Raw genomic sequence first — 14,277 nt, 5'->3', positions numbered from 1 at the left:
CCTCCCATAGTACAAATCGGCTAACTAACCCCAAAGTAAGGCCCGATCATTCTAACCAAGTTCCCCAAATAAGAGTTTTAGGTTGTAGACCGGTAGATTGTAGCCGGAATTACGGAGTATATGTAGCGTAATACTGGACATTCTATGGGTCGTAGGGCGCGCCAAGGGAGATGTGGCTCTACACCTGGACAACCTCAGCATGTAATTACGCAACAACTGGTGGTGGACAGATATTGAATGGGAGAAATACCGTAACACTATATAAACCAACCCTATGGCCTCTTTAGACTATACTTTTTCCAACACTCGGTCAGCCATCTTAAGCTGAAAGATCAAAACTCAGCGTCACAACTGACTATAGGCCTGGTTCCCCTCTTATACATACATTATACGCTCAACCATGTGTCAAACAACAGACAACTCATCATCCCCAGAGCGGGCAACACTGAGTGCCGCCGCCAGAGCCCAGGTGCCAAATCACCCTGCCGCCCAGGAAGCCCTCCGAATCGCTCTCAACTCCCTCTCGCCGTCCCTCTTCAACCACAGCCTCCGTCTGTACATCTATGCCCAAGCAATCCTCAACTCATCATCCGCTGGCCTACCGGGCTCCTACGAGGCCTTCAAGGGAGTTTCGCTCGAACCGCACGTGCTCTTCGTAGCCTGCATCTACCACGACCTGAGCACCATCGAAAAGTACGACAACAACCCAAAGCGCTTCGAAATTGTCGCCGCCGATGAAGCAGTAGCTCTCCTCCTTCGCCACGGTGAGTCCGAAGCCGTCGCACGAGAAGCATGGCTGGCCATGTCTCTGCACACGACTCCAGGGATCCCAGAGAATCTTGGAGGAGCCGTGCAAGCCCTGCGGCTGGGCATCAAGACAGAGTTTCGCGGTTACAATCTGGAGGAGAGGGTACTCTCGGGGGAGCAGTGGAGGATTGTGAGGGAAGATTTGCCGCGTCTTGATATTGAAAAGGACTTGTCGGATGCGGTTGTTCGACAGGCGCTCGCTACGGAGGAGAAGGCGCCGAGGATGAGTTGGGCGGGAGAGCTTCTGAAGTGGAAGAAGGCGAATCCGGACTATCAGGGCGCAAATCAAGCCTTTTGACCAGGTTGGCGATTTCGATGATGCCGAGATATGGGCCCTATCTAGTCTGCGTGCTGAATATCCGCAGACCTGAGTGTCAAGTTCAAAAGAGCTCTCGCTCTCTCTTATTCAAGCAAAGTAATGAAGAAAAAATCGAGCTCTTAGGACTATGAATATTCACTTGCGCTTGGCAAACCCGGTCTAATTCTAGGACAATGCCTCATAACCTTGATCTCATAGCAACGTCTATGCAGCACCAGCACTGTCCTCCACCTCCTTCACAAATGCATGCAGTTCAGACACCTTCTTTTCAGCCTCCTGCTTTCTCTGCTCCTGCAGATCAAACGTTGCCCGCATCACATCAACCATATAAGGCTTCAAGGGCGCCTTCTTGGCAGCCCTATAGTCATACACCACAATGTCCTCAAAGCACTTCGCCGCTGGTCGTTTGTGCTGCTCCGAGTACATGACGGCTTCCAGGTAGAACCGGTCGGAGCTGTAATCCGGCTTTGTGACCAGTTTGTGCAGCACCGTGACGCGATCTGGGAATGTCATGGGCTGTTGACGTGGTCAGTTAGTTGTGATCTGACAGGAAGCAGTGACTGCTGGGCGCTTACGAATTTGTAGTCGGTTCTGATGCTTGCGAGAATGAGGCCAACGCCTTTGGGAGTCATCAGATCGTACCATTCCTGCTCGTACTTGGGGTCTGAAAACTGCGCGAGGTTTCGAGTCCAATTGACGCGGCCGGACTCGGCATATCGGTTATATATAACATTGTTGACGTGTCCTGGATAGAGTCAGTGGACTTATACCAAGTCGGGGACGAGTTTGCGTTGGAATTACCCTGTGATCAATACAAGTTAGAATGATGCGTTAATCTGATTGTAGTTTGAAGACTCACCATCATGTCCTGCATTGACCAAAAACACACAGCTATGAGTCAACATTGTCTCATCCCCTCTTGTCTCTCATCCAAACGATTATGAAGGTCTCACCATGTCTCCCCATTGCACAGCATGTCGATCAACCCCCCTCCTCTCCTCGTCAGCCAAATATCCCTCTCGTCCCGCTGAGAGCTGCAGCCAATTCTCATCCAGATAGGCGAGTCGTTGCCTCACTTCCTCAGCCTTTGAGGGTGAGATCTTGAGAGCCAGAGACTTCTTCAGCTTACTCTGCAACTCAGAGAGCCATCTTGAATTGATTGATCCATTTTGCGATGATGGTGGCGGCGTTGATGCACTTAATTTGGCTGTCGTTGATAGGGGGCGAACTGACGACGGTCGCGTTGCATGAGTAGCCGCAAGGCTGCTGAATCTGGAGAGTACGCTTTTCATTTTCTGTATATATGCGATGAAGCGTCAGTACGCATATACAAGTCAAGGCGTAGTATGGTAAAGACACATCAAGGAGAGGAATACTCGGCTTAATGGAACACAAAGTGGAATCGGCTATTCTCGGTATCTCCGTTGTTGCCGCTCTCCTCCCATTGTTTAAGCCGTCTTCAGTGGGCCACGAACGGCAACATAGATTCAGCTTGCTCTCAATTGAGCAAGCTGGAATCCTGATTATTGATACTCTTCCTGCAGACCGGATATGATTGAGAGCAGGAATATTGAACTCTGGCGGCATAAAAGCATGTCACTTATACGTAAGCTGAGATACAGGTAACGAGCACGTGTATAAGCATAAGCATCGTCAATTCGTACTTATCCACTCATCTCCGCGCGCAAGGCGCAATATATACATGGAAGAAAAAGGATATATACATCGTAAAAGGGCATATATGTGCATAGTGGCGAGCGGGAGTGGTCAACCTCCCAAACCCGTCACTGAACCCGAGGGGGGGACTCGAGCATATGTACTGCGTTGTTCTCGCATATCCGTCACCAGATGTCTACCTGAGAAACAATCTCTTTAGGTAGAGTACTGGGCAACGTAGCCAACCTCCATCATGGCGCCATAGCCATCGAGGGTAGCGCTGTTGGGGTTGCCGGGCTATACAGATGTTAGCGTCTTGTAAGTGAAGGACAGGGGGGGAGTCTATATATGAAGAAAGAAAGACAAAACTTACCCAGCTGCCACCAACAGCAACGTTGAGGATGAAGAACAGGGGGCTGTGGGCAATGTTGTTCCAGACGTTCTGGTTGCCGATGCGGGAACCAGTGATCTGGAAGAAGTTGGTGCCGTCGAGGGACCAAGTCAGGGTCTCGGTCTGCCAGTTGTTGGACGTGCGGTCAATCTCGACGCGCCAGGTGTGGAAGTCGTTGGGGTTGTTGAAGTTGACGGGGCCGCCAATGCCGTTGCCCTCGTTGCAGATGCCGCCGGGGTAGACGTCGCAGTGGAGGGTGCCGTGGCCCGTGGGCTGGCCGTTGACCTGCTCGAGGATGTCGATCTCGCCGCAGCTGGGCCAGCTGCCGCCGTGACGCAGCACGTCGCCCAGCATCCAGAAGGCGGGCCAGATGCCCTGCTTGTTGGCCTGGGCGTTGCTGCCCATGCGGATGGAGGCCTCGGCGCGGGTCACCTTGCCGGCCTGGGGGGTGAAGGTGTACTTGGACTCGAGGCGGCCAGAGGTCCAGCCGCCAAAGGTGCTGCTGTCCTTCCAGGGCACCAGCTGCAGGGTGTTGCCACCGCTCAGCTGCACGTTCTTGGTGCTGGACGAGTACGTCTCGAGCTCGTTGTTGACGTTGAGGTTGCCGGTGATGATGTTCCAGTTGCCTGTGTTGGGAGACGTGCCGCCGTTGCCCGCGAAGGCGTCGTTCCAGACCAGGTTGAAGCCGCCATAGGACGGAGGTGCCCAGGCGTTGGAGAGGCCAACAAAGGCGAGGATGGCGGCGGCAACCTTGGGAGACCACATTTTGGATATGTTTTCAAGAAGAAAAAAAGGAGGGTATGGGATGGTAGATATGTACCGGGGTGTTGTGTATATACAACTTTGGGGATATGTACAGAGGCGTGAGAAAGGAGAGACAATTCAAGGCTCCTGAGCCAGATGAAGTTGCTAGTAGTATATCGTCAAGATATTCTTGGTGATACAAAGAGCAAGATGAGATCGACGAGGAAGAGGCATGCTCCTTTATGTACATCGGCGTCAAGCATGAAGCAGAGCAAGAGGGCTTGACTCTGGTCCGAAGACTATGCCCAGTGACCCCAGGTCATTCCAATGCCGTTTTGGAAGGTGAGAACTCTCAAAGGAGACTTGATGCATACATGTCACCAATAGAAACATACACACGCAATCGCCATCAGGGATGAACCTAAGCCGGACCGATGATTGGGCCATCGTCAGGGGCTGGTTGCCGAATAGTCAAGATTTCCCTCGAGCCAGGGCCATATGAGCTCCTACCAGTGAGCGTGTGCCTGCATCCTCAGGGTTGCGAAAGAGAGACAGACGAGAAAACAAGCTTCCCCAATGACCTTGGCCCGCCAGTCCAGAAGGGGGAACCGTGAGCCGGGAGAGGACTATAATCGGTGGGGAATAGGACGACGTCCAAGAAGTTCGATTGGGGAGCGATATTGGATCAAGGGCTGTCGAGGAGGAAATGCTACCTCGAACAGGAATCTGAGCGCGTCTTCTGACGGACGGGCCGATAGGCTGGATGGTACACGTGGGATGGAGCAACAGACTCGTCAATAAGGTCGCTGGATCTTTCTCATGCGGCCAGGATAGAGGCATGACTGGCTGAGAGAAGGGGGGGGGGGGCTCTTGCGGGTTCGATCAAGAAGAGCATGATCGGGTCAATCTGCCGCTCGGCATCGAAGATGCAAAAGGAGTCTATCGCCCATCTTGAGTCTGTGTATACGAGCACCTCAACATAGTCATACATGGAATAGGCTCAGCCCCGAGGAGAGAAACGGGAGATTCTTCTGCCCATCATCCTTCTTTCGGACCCTGTCACCATTCGGTGTCAAGAGCCGCAGGTCCCTCCTATTAAGGAGACGCGGGACCGAAAGAAGATAGACGAATGGCCACAAAGATCCACGGCCGCCAAGAGAAGCTTGGCCCGGGTGGCTTCCGCCTTTCTAACTACCATTCCGGTAGGTATGTATCGGAGACGGCCTGGTGCGTTCCTGAACTGACTGACTGGCGGTCATGGATGCCCCCCCTGTTCGACCAGGAAGTTTGAAGTGCATGGAGTCGTCTGGGGTACAGAAAGCCACCATGCAGCAGAGCGTATCGGACAAGGGGGAGGGACTTGGAGGAGCCAAGGCCGGCGTTTGAGGCGGCATTAACATGATTCGATGGTGCATTGAGCTTGTGATGAAAGGACTGTTCATCACATTGCGCCCAAGTGCCGCGAATGCCATCGCCAGATGATGGCCGATCATGGCAGTCAGCCAACACTCCTTGCCCTCGCGTGAGCCGTTGGAAGGCCATCGTGGAAGCGTCACGTTCCCGGTTGGGTATCGCCCCCAAAAAGCAAATCCGGGGGGGTTCATCAAGAACGTGACAGTTGGATAGAGAGCAGGGCCGCCCGCCTCCACACCATCTCCTATACTGGCTGGCGAATTGCCGCTGGGGGCCACAGGTTGGTTGGGCGCCTCCCGCATTAAGATTAGCGGAGGAGCGTAGAAACAACATGTTTGGGCAATCAAAGGAAGAAGAGGCAGGATGAGGATAAGGTAGGATACTACATACTAGACAGTAGTATTAACAGGCGGTATAGCAGGAGGGTTACTGATGCGACGGAGATAGGGACCCAGCTCGAACCGCCTTCTAGGGCTCTTTCTCGCGCGCGAGTCATTGGCATGCCCAGTTGAAACCGCAGGGCCTGCAACATGTAGGAACAGTCACAAAATACCATACTATACAGAGGCGAGCAACGCTATGCATTAGCATTGCCTGCTAGGAAATATTGGCACTGCACGCAGCTTCCCTGAGCGGAAACGGGCCTCCCCATAGCTGCAGATGATATGGGGCACCCATGGCCGGCACTTTGGCCGTGTGTCCGACATATGGCCGTCAGGGCTAGGCAGCATTCCGACAAGTTTGGCGTTTCTGGACCTGGCGGAAGGATTGCGATGCTGGGGGGGACCGATGCGACTCGAGGATGGAGAGGCAATGATAGTAGTAGTGCTTGTAGATGTGGACGGGGACGGAGACCTCCGTGAGAATCCGTGGATGGCAGGCAAGCAGGGTACATATCCGCCAGAGAAGAAGGGGTTTTTTTTTCTGTGAGAATGCCACATGATAATAACACATCGAGATCATGTTGCCTCCTTCTGCTCCAGCTTCCTCGGTACTCGAGGGCCCTGGGTTGTCGGCTAAAATACCGACTATAAGCGCCCATGTCACCACAGAAACGCTCGCGTCCAGACCTCCTCGACTCAGACAACACCAGCCACTCACCAGCCTCTCCAACAGCTGCATGTATGTATGTAAGTGTGTCCCAGGATGCACCTACTACTGTAGGTACCTAAGATAGATGCCTGTATGCGTTCTCGGGTCATGTAAGCTGGCCAGGGACACTGCAGCTTATCCTCAACGCACCTCGACCCGAAGAAGAATCTCGATACTAGCCAGCGTCCCATCGAAGAAGCTCTTCGCAATAAGCCTCACCCGCGTGGCGACGCACTTCAGCCGGAATGCATACATACATATGCTGTGCGACGTGGGCTTGCAGAGATTCCTTCATCGTGCTGCCTCATCGGGAGCCCTTGTAGACACAATTGTCCGGGGACCCAGGACTGTGCTTACCTTCCTACCTTATGTACCCTCTCCCATGCGGGTATTCCTGAGGGCGTATGGGCTTTTAGCTCGTGGCTAACAATTGTGATGTTTTTTTCGAGATGCCTTTTTGGGACGGAACAGCACGGCCTCAGCTTCGGGAGAGCTTCGTCGAGGAAGCCGGCTTACGTCGTGTATACCTAATGTCTGATAGGCTATCATCCGAACCCGGCAACTCTTTTTTTCAAAGATGATTCTTCGCATATGGAGGATCTGAGCTTCGGATCCTAGTTCCATGAGCAGCATGGCCAGTTTGCCCCATGATAGACCGGGTCAAAGCTCCCGACCACTGCCAATCGCTTACATGGAGGGCACGATCTCCGTCTGCGCCGTCGATGCTGATTCTATCCAGGTCTGAATAGCTTCAATAGCAGGTTCGGTATATATACATAGCATCTCTTGTTGCTCAACGTGTCTTGTTTGCAACCTGCGTTTGTTGCCCGCCTTTAGGTCTTAGAAGACGCCTTATCGCCGAAAAGCACCTCGGACTTTTGCTCCCCCTCAGCGGTAATCTCATGAACCCCGCGTTCTTGTTTGTCTTGACGTCTCCATCGTTACGCGGAATGAAATCATATGTAAGATGTAGGAGAAGACTCCAATACTATTCGACACTGGCTGTCGAAATCGAATCTCGAAGAAGAGAACCCTCTTCATCTCACCCCGCTGTAATTCCTCCCTTGGTTCATACAGATATTCCAAGGCTTCACTTGTCGACACATTAAACCAGTCATTTGCATAATTTCATCATCGTACCAGCTTCTTAGTCCCCGACGCTTGCTCATCTTATTCATCTCTAAAAATGTCCTCCGCAGCCGCCGTCTTCGCCCCCGGAGCAACCGCCCTCATCACCGGCGGCGCTTCCGGAATCGGCCTCGCGATAGCGAAGCTCTGCCGCAGCAAGGGCATGAAGCTGCTGCTCGTGGACCGAAACGCCGAGACCCTGGAAAAGGCCAAGGCTGAAGTCGGGTCATCGTCATCTTCAGAGGTGGCCACTTCGGTCGTCGATGTCAGCAACCCTGACGGCTGGGCCTCGCTCAAGGACCAGGCTGCCAAGACGTTTGGCTCGATTGAGCTGCTCGTTTTGAATGCTGCCATCAGTGGCAAGGGGACCTGGGGTGATGGTGACTACTTTCGAAATGTAGGTGCCAACGCGTCAGATATGAGCCTGTGGAGAGGAATGTGACAGTGCATGTACATGACAATTTTTCACAACTGACTGTCGTCGCCAATAATGTTGCTATGGTACAGGTCCTCGAGACGAACCTTTTTGGGGTCATCAATGGCATCAACGCTTTTCTTCCGGTTGTCCAAGAGGCCGCGAAAAGCCGACCCACGTCGATTGTCATCACCGGCAGCAAGCAGGGCATCACGAACCCCCCTGGCAATCCCGCCTACAACGCCTCTAAAGCTGCCGTCAAGACTCTCGCCGAGCATCTCAGCTATGACCTCCGAGACACCAAGACCAGCGTCCACCTTCTTGTCCCGGGCTGGACATTTACAGGCATGGTGAGTATCGGCAATTATGCTTCATTCTTCTGCCTTTATCTCTGGGAAGCTCATATGAGCGGAACTACCCTTGATGTTCTGTATCTGACATGTTCAACCTGCTATTATAGGCATTGGCGCACGGCATCAAGGAGAAGCCGCCAGGCGCGTGGGCGCCAGAACAGGTAGCCGACTACTTGTACAAGAAGATGGAGCAGGACAAGTTCTATGTCATCTGCCCCGACAATGAGACCACCGAGGAGACGGACAAGAAGAGGATGCTGTGGAGCGTGGGCGACATCGTCAAGGAACGGCCTCCGCTTACGCGCTGGCGACCAGAGTGGAAGGAGGAAGCAGCAGAGACTATTGCAAAGACTCAGGTCTGAGCTATTTTGTCAACTACTATGGGGGTCCTTTGTGGTAAGAGTGAGGATGATGATTCGACTCCAAGACGGAATGGAGTGATGGCTCTATCGCCTGCTTCTTTGGGATGCCATAGTTGTGGTGCCATCTAAGCCAAACTGGTGGAATGTCGAGTCGCTTCAACTGTCTTGACGCTGAGATGCTCTTGAGAGCTGCTGCCTCAAACTCGACCCGAGTTGTCAACTATAGTACATCACCACCATTCGAGTGTAACGTGTTATTACCAACTTCGCTACCGATCAATCGGCAACAACATCTCTAGTCTTCAGTGCCATAGAGTGCCTCTCAAGTTCCGGCGCCAACTCGGCGAAAGTGCAGCTTCCCACAAACAGGCTAACCCCAGTCAGTCGACTCGAGACGAGCTTCTTGGTGTGGTTGCAATCTAACTAGATGGACATACATCATCTGTCAGATTCGAGTGCTTAATTTCCGTCTTGCATGCCCGTAGGCGCTTATCCCTCCTAGTCACGGACGGCGGGCAGTTCAGGCACGAGACCTCGTCCTCATGTTGGTTGCAACCGTAAGCTATTTATGCAAGAGGACAAGTTCGGGTATAAAAGGGTGAGATGGATCATCGCCTGGTGCTCGTACATGCCAGTCGAAATCGGCTCCAAACCCCCGGCTTCCATTGTAGAGCGTTGTGTATGTATGGAAACAACCGAGCAATTCCATTGGGGTAGAAATCGGCGAAACTGTCATCGGTTCAGCCTTTTGTTACCAACTGTGTCACTGAAGCACGCGCAAATGTTGCTCTTGTGTTTCTCTAGGGTACCACAAGCAAGCCTTCATTGGCAATTAATTTGATCATCGGAACCACACGTCTTGGCTTTTCTGAAAAACCATCACGCTGAGGATTCTCGACGATTCGTTGAAAGCTCTCGCTGAAGCTTGCTATGTACATGATGTGCTGATAAGGAGCACCTTGGAGGCGGCCATGAGCTACATTCCCTAGCGTTACCATGACAGTATAGTCTACCTGTTATCGGCTATGTAACGATGCAGTTGATGATAATAGGATATTTTCTTCTACTGCTACCACTCCTCTCATATGAGACACGTAAACAAATCACCCAAGTAACAAGCTGCGAAGCCCAGCAGCAAAAATAACTACTCTTCTCTGGAACCAATAAGACAGAATGCTGGACCAATGTTGGACGCCCGAGATGCCCTGGTCCCCATCCTCTCAATCTCATTGTCAAGCTGTTGAAGACCAGTCTCGACTTGTCTGCGCTGTTCTCTGCTTGCCTGATCAAGCTGACCAAGCATATCAGCAGTAGTCGCACGTGAAGGCCCTCCAGGACTGACCTCCCCCGAGCTGGTCTCGCTCTTTTCTCGTTGCGCAAGGATATCATGCTCTCGCTCAAGCTTGAGCACCGCCTCCACACGCAGGCGCATGGCCTCCTTTGTCGTCTCCTCCAGTATGACCGCATAATGACACCGTTTGTACACACCTATGCCTGTCAAGATGAGGCCAACCACCTCATAGGAGAACAAGACTGGCAGTGCATAAGACAAGTGCGGGTTGCAGCCATGCGACCAGTTGTCTGTGAGCAACTCATATGCTGCGTGCGCCGGCAAGGCGTATCCCCAGCGGTAAAAGGGAGAGACCACGCTGAACGGAAGTATGATGGAACTGACGTTGATGACCACCCAGGTGACGAGAGCCATCGAGACGTACTGCGGCGGCAACCAGATGGTGAAGACGTCAAAGGCGAGAAAGTTGACGTGAGCAAACAGCCATAGGATAAGCCAGGTGATGGCATACTGGCCGGCTGAAACATGCCAGTTGGCTTTGAACGCCCAGATGGCAGCGGAGTTTAGCAGGGAGCCTAGCATGGTGAACGTGATGGAGATGGCGTCGCGCACGAGAACGATGCGCAAGGGTGATATCCGCGTGTAGACCTTGAAGGAGGCGTACAGTCCGTTGATGGTGGCGAGATAGAAGAAGTCTTCAATCAGAGCCAGCACAATGGTGATTGTGTTGTAGACGGTCCGGGTGCCCTGGGTCGTGGGCATGATGTTGATGGATGTCAGCGTCCATGGATTGGTAAAGGCGGAGATGGCTGCCGCATTGTTGCTGGACGGGATCGTGGGAAACGCAGATGTGCCGTTGAGGGCTATGTACGATGCCTTGGCAGTGTCTGATAGTGTGTGGAGGTTGCTCGCGACGAGGCTGTCCATGACGGCTGAGTACTTGGCTTCATTCCAGATGAAGGAGAGGACATCCGACGGATTGTACTGCGTCGTATTGAGTCCGGCAATGGCAAGGCCTAATCTCGTGGAAGCTCCCGGAGACGTGAACAGGGCAGCCCAGTAGTGAGCATGGCACACGGCTTCTCTGAGGTCGGCCTGGGTCGGAAACTGGGAAACCGATCGCTCAATCATACTCGGAAACTCGTGTGACTGCAGCGAACTGTATGCATTCCGAACGGCATCTCCAATGACGCCGCCATCGTAGTCGACGAAGAGTATATGAAGATTATGCGTCCGCGGTCCTTGCTGGAAAAGAGACCCATACAGATAGCAGAAGAGGCAGAAGAACAGCAGGATGTACAGGCACAAGTTGAGTATCGCCGCCTTGAAGAACTTGGGCCTAATTGCTTTGAGTTCCGGATGGTTGATTGGGAGTCTACCCTCGTGCGCGCGAGGATATAATCTCCTGATCAGCGGTGGTGACATTTTGCATGGATCTTCAGCTTGACGGAATGCGGAGGAGGGTGAGGCTGATCCACACCCCGTCAATCGGCCGCGAAGTCTTGTACCCAACTTCCGGAAGCTCCGGCTGACCACCGGCGTCTCATTGTTAGCTTTCTACATGTAGGGCAAGGAAGGATACTAAGATGACATATTCTTTTAGAGTAAAACTTATCAGACTGGGCTGATACTGTACCTGACTTGACGTTGATGGCACCCGGAAGGAGGTCAAAAAACGCTTTATATAGGTATGACAATAGCTGCAGGCGAGGTATAGGTCAAACATTGGTTCTAACTTTCGAAGACATAGGCTGTGAGAAAGCGAATATGATAAAAGACATTGTCATGACTAACTGGGACATCTCTATGCAAGCGTTCTTACGCTCTCTATGGACAACCCACTACAACTATTGTCGGTGGTTCTCTCGTGAAACCAAACGCATAATTTCGATTACTCTTTTGTTCGCGGATTCACAACGAATAGAAGACGTTAACCTACCTTATGTATCCGCATAACTTTTCGATAGACGTCTCTACCATACGAATTGATAGACAAGCCTGTACGGGCATACTTCATGGTCATCGCTGTAGACCAATCAACAGTGTGAAAGAAACTACCGCCGGTCAGCTACTGTGAATCCAGAAAGTACCTTAGTTATCCGGCACCTCACGTTCAAGCATACAAGGTCTTAAAGCGGCTTAATGTTCAAGCTTCTCTATATGTCCTATCTAAAAGATGAAGATAGCAGCTTATGCTGGCACTAGAACGATATAGCAATAGTAGCGGAGAGTAGAATCTTTGGCCAGACAGCACTATAGGATGAAAGGTGCTGATGCTGCTGAAGAGCTCGAGAGCAGACAGAGCTTACACGTGCTAAACCACCACGGTGGCATACGGGTCACCTTCTGCGTGGAGCTTCTATTGCGGTACGCCTTGGCCATGGCCTTGAGGCCGTCATTGCTGGTGAAGTGCCATTTTCTGCGTGGAGCTTCTGCAATGCAAAGAACTCTTTTACTCTTCATCTCCTTTCGCCGATTCCGTCCACGCCATTATGGCGGCTCCTCCTCATATGACGCCAGCGTGGTAGGAGGAGTAGAGACTGACAGGTCAGGCGATGCCATTGTGTGCGAGAGAAAGCTTTGTTGTTGAGGACTTTATATGGCCCAGGCGCTGAAACTTGGAGTCTGTGCTGAATGCTTCCACATTTAGAAGGCTCAGCATCGATACAAGGAAATTGGTTGCAAACTCCAAAGGCATGCGAGTAGTATTTTCACTGACGATACTTGCATGAAGTCGGTGAATGATTACCTAGGTAAGTTTTGCTGTCCGCCGCGTCCTATCGCATGTCCCTTCGACGGATCGAACAAGGCAGACAAAGCCCTGCTGACAGCCGTTATTCCTTTGAGACTGTCAAGTTTGAAGATGTTCCCGAAGGGCTAAATGAACTGGATCGACAAGTATTGGGAGTTGTTACTCTCCAGCCTATCATTTATTTGAATGGCCTAGGTATTATGAAATATGGATGTTTGTACATCCCTGTCCTGTAACGCAAACACTCAAAGACGCAAACAATGGCATAGGTACCTATACTTATATCAGGATGGCTACCTGGATCTATTTGCTTTGTTACCGTATGCATCGTGTTTGCTACATTTCTATTCATGGCTCGTATTTGTTGCGTTTGCTCTCCTTCTTCTCTATAAAACCACATCATCTCTGCAGTCCCCGTCAATGTCCCCTTCCTCTCAGTTCTATCCTTCTTTCAATTCAATTACTACAACACTTCTCGTCTTGATCTCCCACAATGTCCATCTCATTCACGACGGAATCGAACGAAGTGGCAACGCCCATTGAGGCTGATTCCGGACCCAACGCAATGGACTCAACTGAACAAGAATGGGAACTTATTCAACAAAAGGTTGAAGACGGCCAAGCCATCACCTTCTCCGAACTTGTCGCCCTCAGCAATATTCCCCCCTTTGACATGAGGACCATGTTAGCACCCAAGGCGCGGATTCTCTTTGTGCAAACCTTGATGCGAAATCTCGAAGATTTAGAAGCGAGGAACTACATCACGATCAACACTCCCTTGAAGATTGGTGAAGACGGCATGTGGGACGCAGAAAGCCCTCCATCCCCGCCGGAGGAATACCAAGCAATGATGATGTACGTGCGCATGGATAGAGTCCCAACTCCGCAATGGGCTATGGAATATGAAGTCAGAGAACTGAAAGCAGAGCTTTCCAATATCCTCAAGTCCCGAGGCCCCGTGAGTCACTCAGCATGGGCCGCTTTGGAGAGGAAGCTGGCTTCACCGGATACAGGGACCTGCTTTGACGTCGATTCAGTGGTGGAAAGTGCCATGGACAGAGAAAATGACGATTGGAACTTGATCCTCAGAACAAAGCCATATACCATTCTGCCCCCCTCGGCGCTTGCCCTTGACGACCGGTACTTGAGAGGTGTGGTCGCCGCCATGTTGCGTCTGTGCGGCGTTCCAGACGAGCTCGCTACACGATATGCGTCTCCGGAGCAGGTTGATGCTACCATTCGTCGATACTTGGAGCCTCACGTGCAGAATAGCAACTATACCATCAACATCCGCCTCTTTTCATGCTACTTGCATCAGAGGATGGACGCTGAGTTCAAACAGCACCGGGACTTCCAGCGATGCCATATGCGAGCTATTCGCGCTCTTGAGACGTTCCAGGCAAGGAAGTTGTTCAATCGTCTATATAGAGTTGATTATCCGTGTTCAGATTGGAGCGATGAATGAATGCGTGCTCACGTATGAGGGTCGAAGCGCTTTCTCTCATGCTTCTCATAATTCAAAGGGTTATGCTTGGTAGCATTTGAGGGGATCAG

General features: G+C 51.8%; 6 protein-coding genes across 6 annotated transcripts; 3 read left to right on the top strand and 3 right to left on the bottom strand.

Moving 5' to 3' along the window:
• Nucleotides 1-400: 400 nt before the first annotated feature.
• TRIREDRAFT_68427 (uncharacterized protein) lies at nucleotides 401-1,105 on the top strand (the record flags this gene model as incomplete). The annotated part of the gene is made up of 1 exon (XM_006968745.1): nucleotides 401-1,105. One exon carries the CDS (start codon nucleotides 401-403, stop codon nucleotides 1,103-1,105), a length of 705 nt encoding a protein of 234 aa, XP_006968807.1.
• A 225-nt stretch (nucleotides 1,106-1,330) lies between these two features.
• TRIREDRAFT_68508 (uncharacterized protein) lies at nucleotides 1,331-2,418 on the bottom strand (the record flags this gene model as incomplete). Its single annotated transcript, XM_006968688.1, has 4 exons — nucleotides 1,331-1,642; nucleotides 1,702-1,871; nucleotides 1,982-1,994; nucleotides 2,080-2,418. The coding sequence occupies 4 exons, from the start codon at nucleotides 2,416-2,418 to the stop codon at nucleotides 1,331-1,333; spliced, it is 834 nt and encodes a 277-aa protein (XP_006968750.1).
• A 382-nt stretch (nucleotides 2,419-2,800) lies between these two features.
• On the bottom strand, nucleotides 2,801-4,101 carry TRIREDRAFT_123726 (glycoside hydrolase family 16). The gene is made up of 2 exons (XM_006968687.1): nucleotides 3,156-4,101; nucleotides 2,801-3,079 (listed from the first exon to the last, which is right to left on the bottom strand). Exons 1-2 carry the CDS (start codon nucleotides 3,936-3,938, stop codon nucleotides 2,999-3,001), a joined length of 864 nt encoding a protein of 287 aa, XP_006968749.1. The 5' UTR covers nucleotides 3,939-4,101; the 3' UTR covers nucleotides 2,801-2,998.
• Nucleotides 4,102-7,608: 3,507 nt separating this feature from the next.
• Nucleotides 7,609-8,942, top strand: TRIREDRAFT_81553 (uncharacterized protein; the record flags this gene model as incomplete). The annotated part of the gene is made up of 3 exons (XM_006968744.1): nucleotides 7,609-7,947; nucleotides 8,058-8,315; nucleotides 8,426-8,942. 3 exons carry the CDS (start codon nucleotides 7,609-7,611, stop codon nucleotides 8,678-8,680), a joined length of 852 nt encoding a protein of 283 aa, XP_006968806.1. The 3' UTR covers nucleotides 8,681-8,942.
• A 1,155-nt stretch (nucleotides 8,943-10,097) lies between these two features.
• TRIREDRAFT_68574 (uncharacterized protein) lies at nucleotides 10,098-11,396 on the bottom strand (the record flags this gene model as incomplete). Its single annotated transcript, XM_006968686.1, has 1 exon — nucleotides 10,098-11,396. A coding segment is annotated over one exon (1,299 nt), but the record flags the coding sequence as incomplete, so codon positions are not given.
• Nucleotides 11,397-13,216: 1,820 nt separating this feature from the next.
• Nucleotides 13,217-14,188, top strand: TRIREDRAFT_111289 (uncharacterized protein; the record flags this gene model as incomplete). The annotated part of the gene is made up of 1 exon (XM_006968743.1): nucleotides 13,217-14,188. The coding sequence occupies one exon, from the start codon at nucleotides 13,217-13,219 to the stop codon at nucleotides 14,186-14,188; it is 972 nt and encodes a 323-aa protein (XP_006968805.1).
• Nucleotides 14,189-14,277: the final 89 nt, after the last annotated feature.

The sequence above is a fragment of the Trichoderma reesei genome, assembly GCF_000167675.1.
Source record: "Trichoderma reesei QM6a unplaced genomic scaffold TRIREscaffold_25, whole genome shotgun sequence".
NCBI lineage: Eukaryota > Fungi > Ascomycota > Sordariomycetes > Hypocreales > Hypocreaceae > Trichoderma > Trichoderma reesei.
This window is presented reverse-complemented; position numbering and strand designations above follow the sequence as displayed.

Excerpts from the sequence above, each read along its gene's own strand:
- TRIREDRAFT_123726 (XM_006968687.1), bottom strand. The coding sequence starts at position 3,938 with ATGTGGTCTCCCAAGGTTGCCGCCGCCATCCTCGCCTTTGTTGGCCTC. Across the intron at positions 3,080-3,155 it reads TTGCTGTTGGTGGCAGCTGG|CCCGGCAACCCCAACAGCGC; the intron begins GTAAGTTTTGTC and ends ACATCTGTATAG.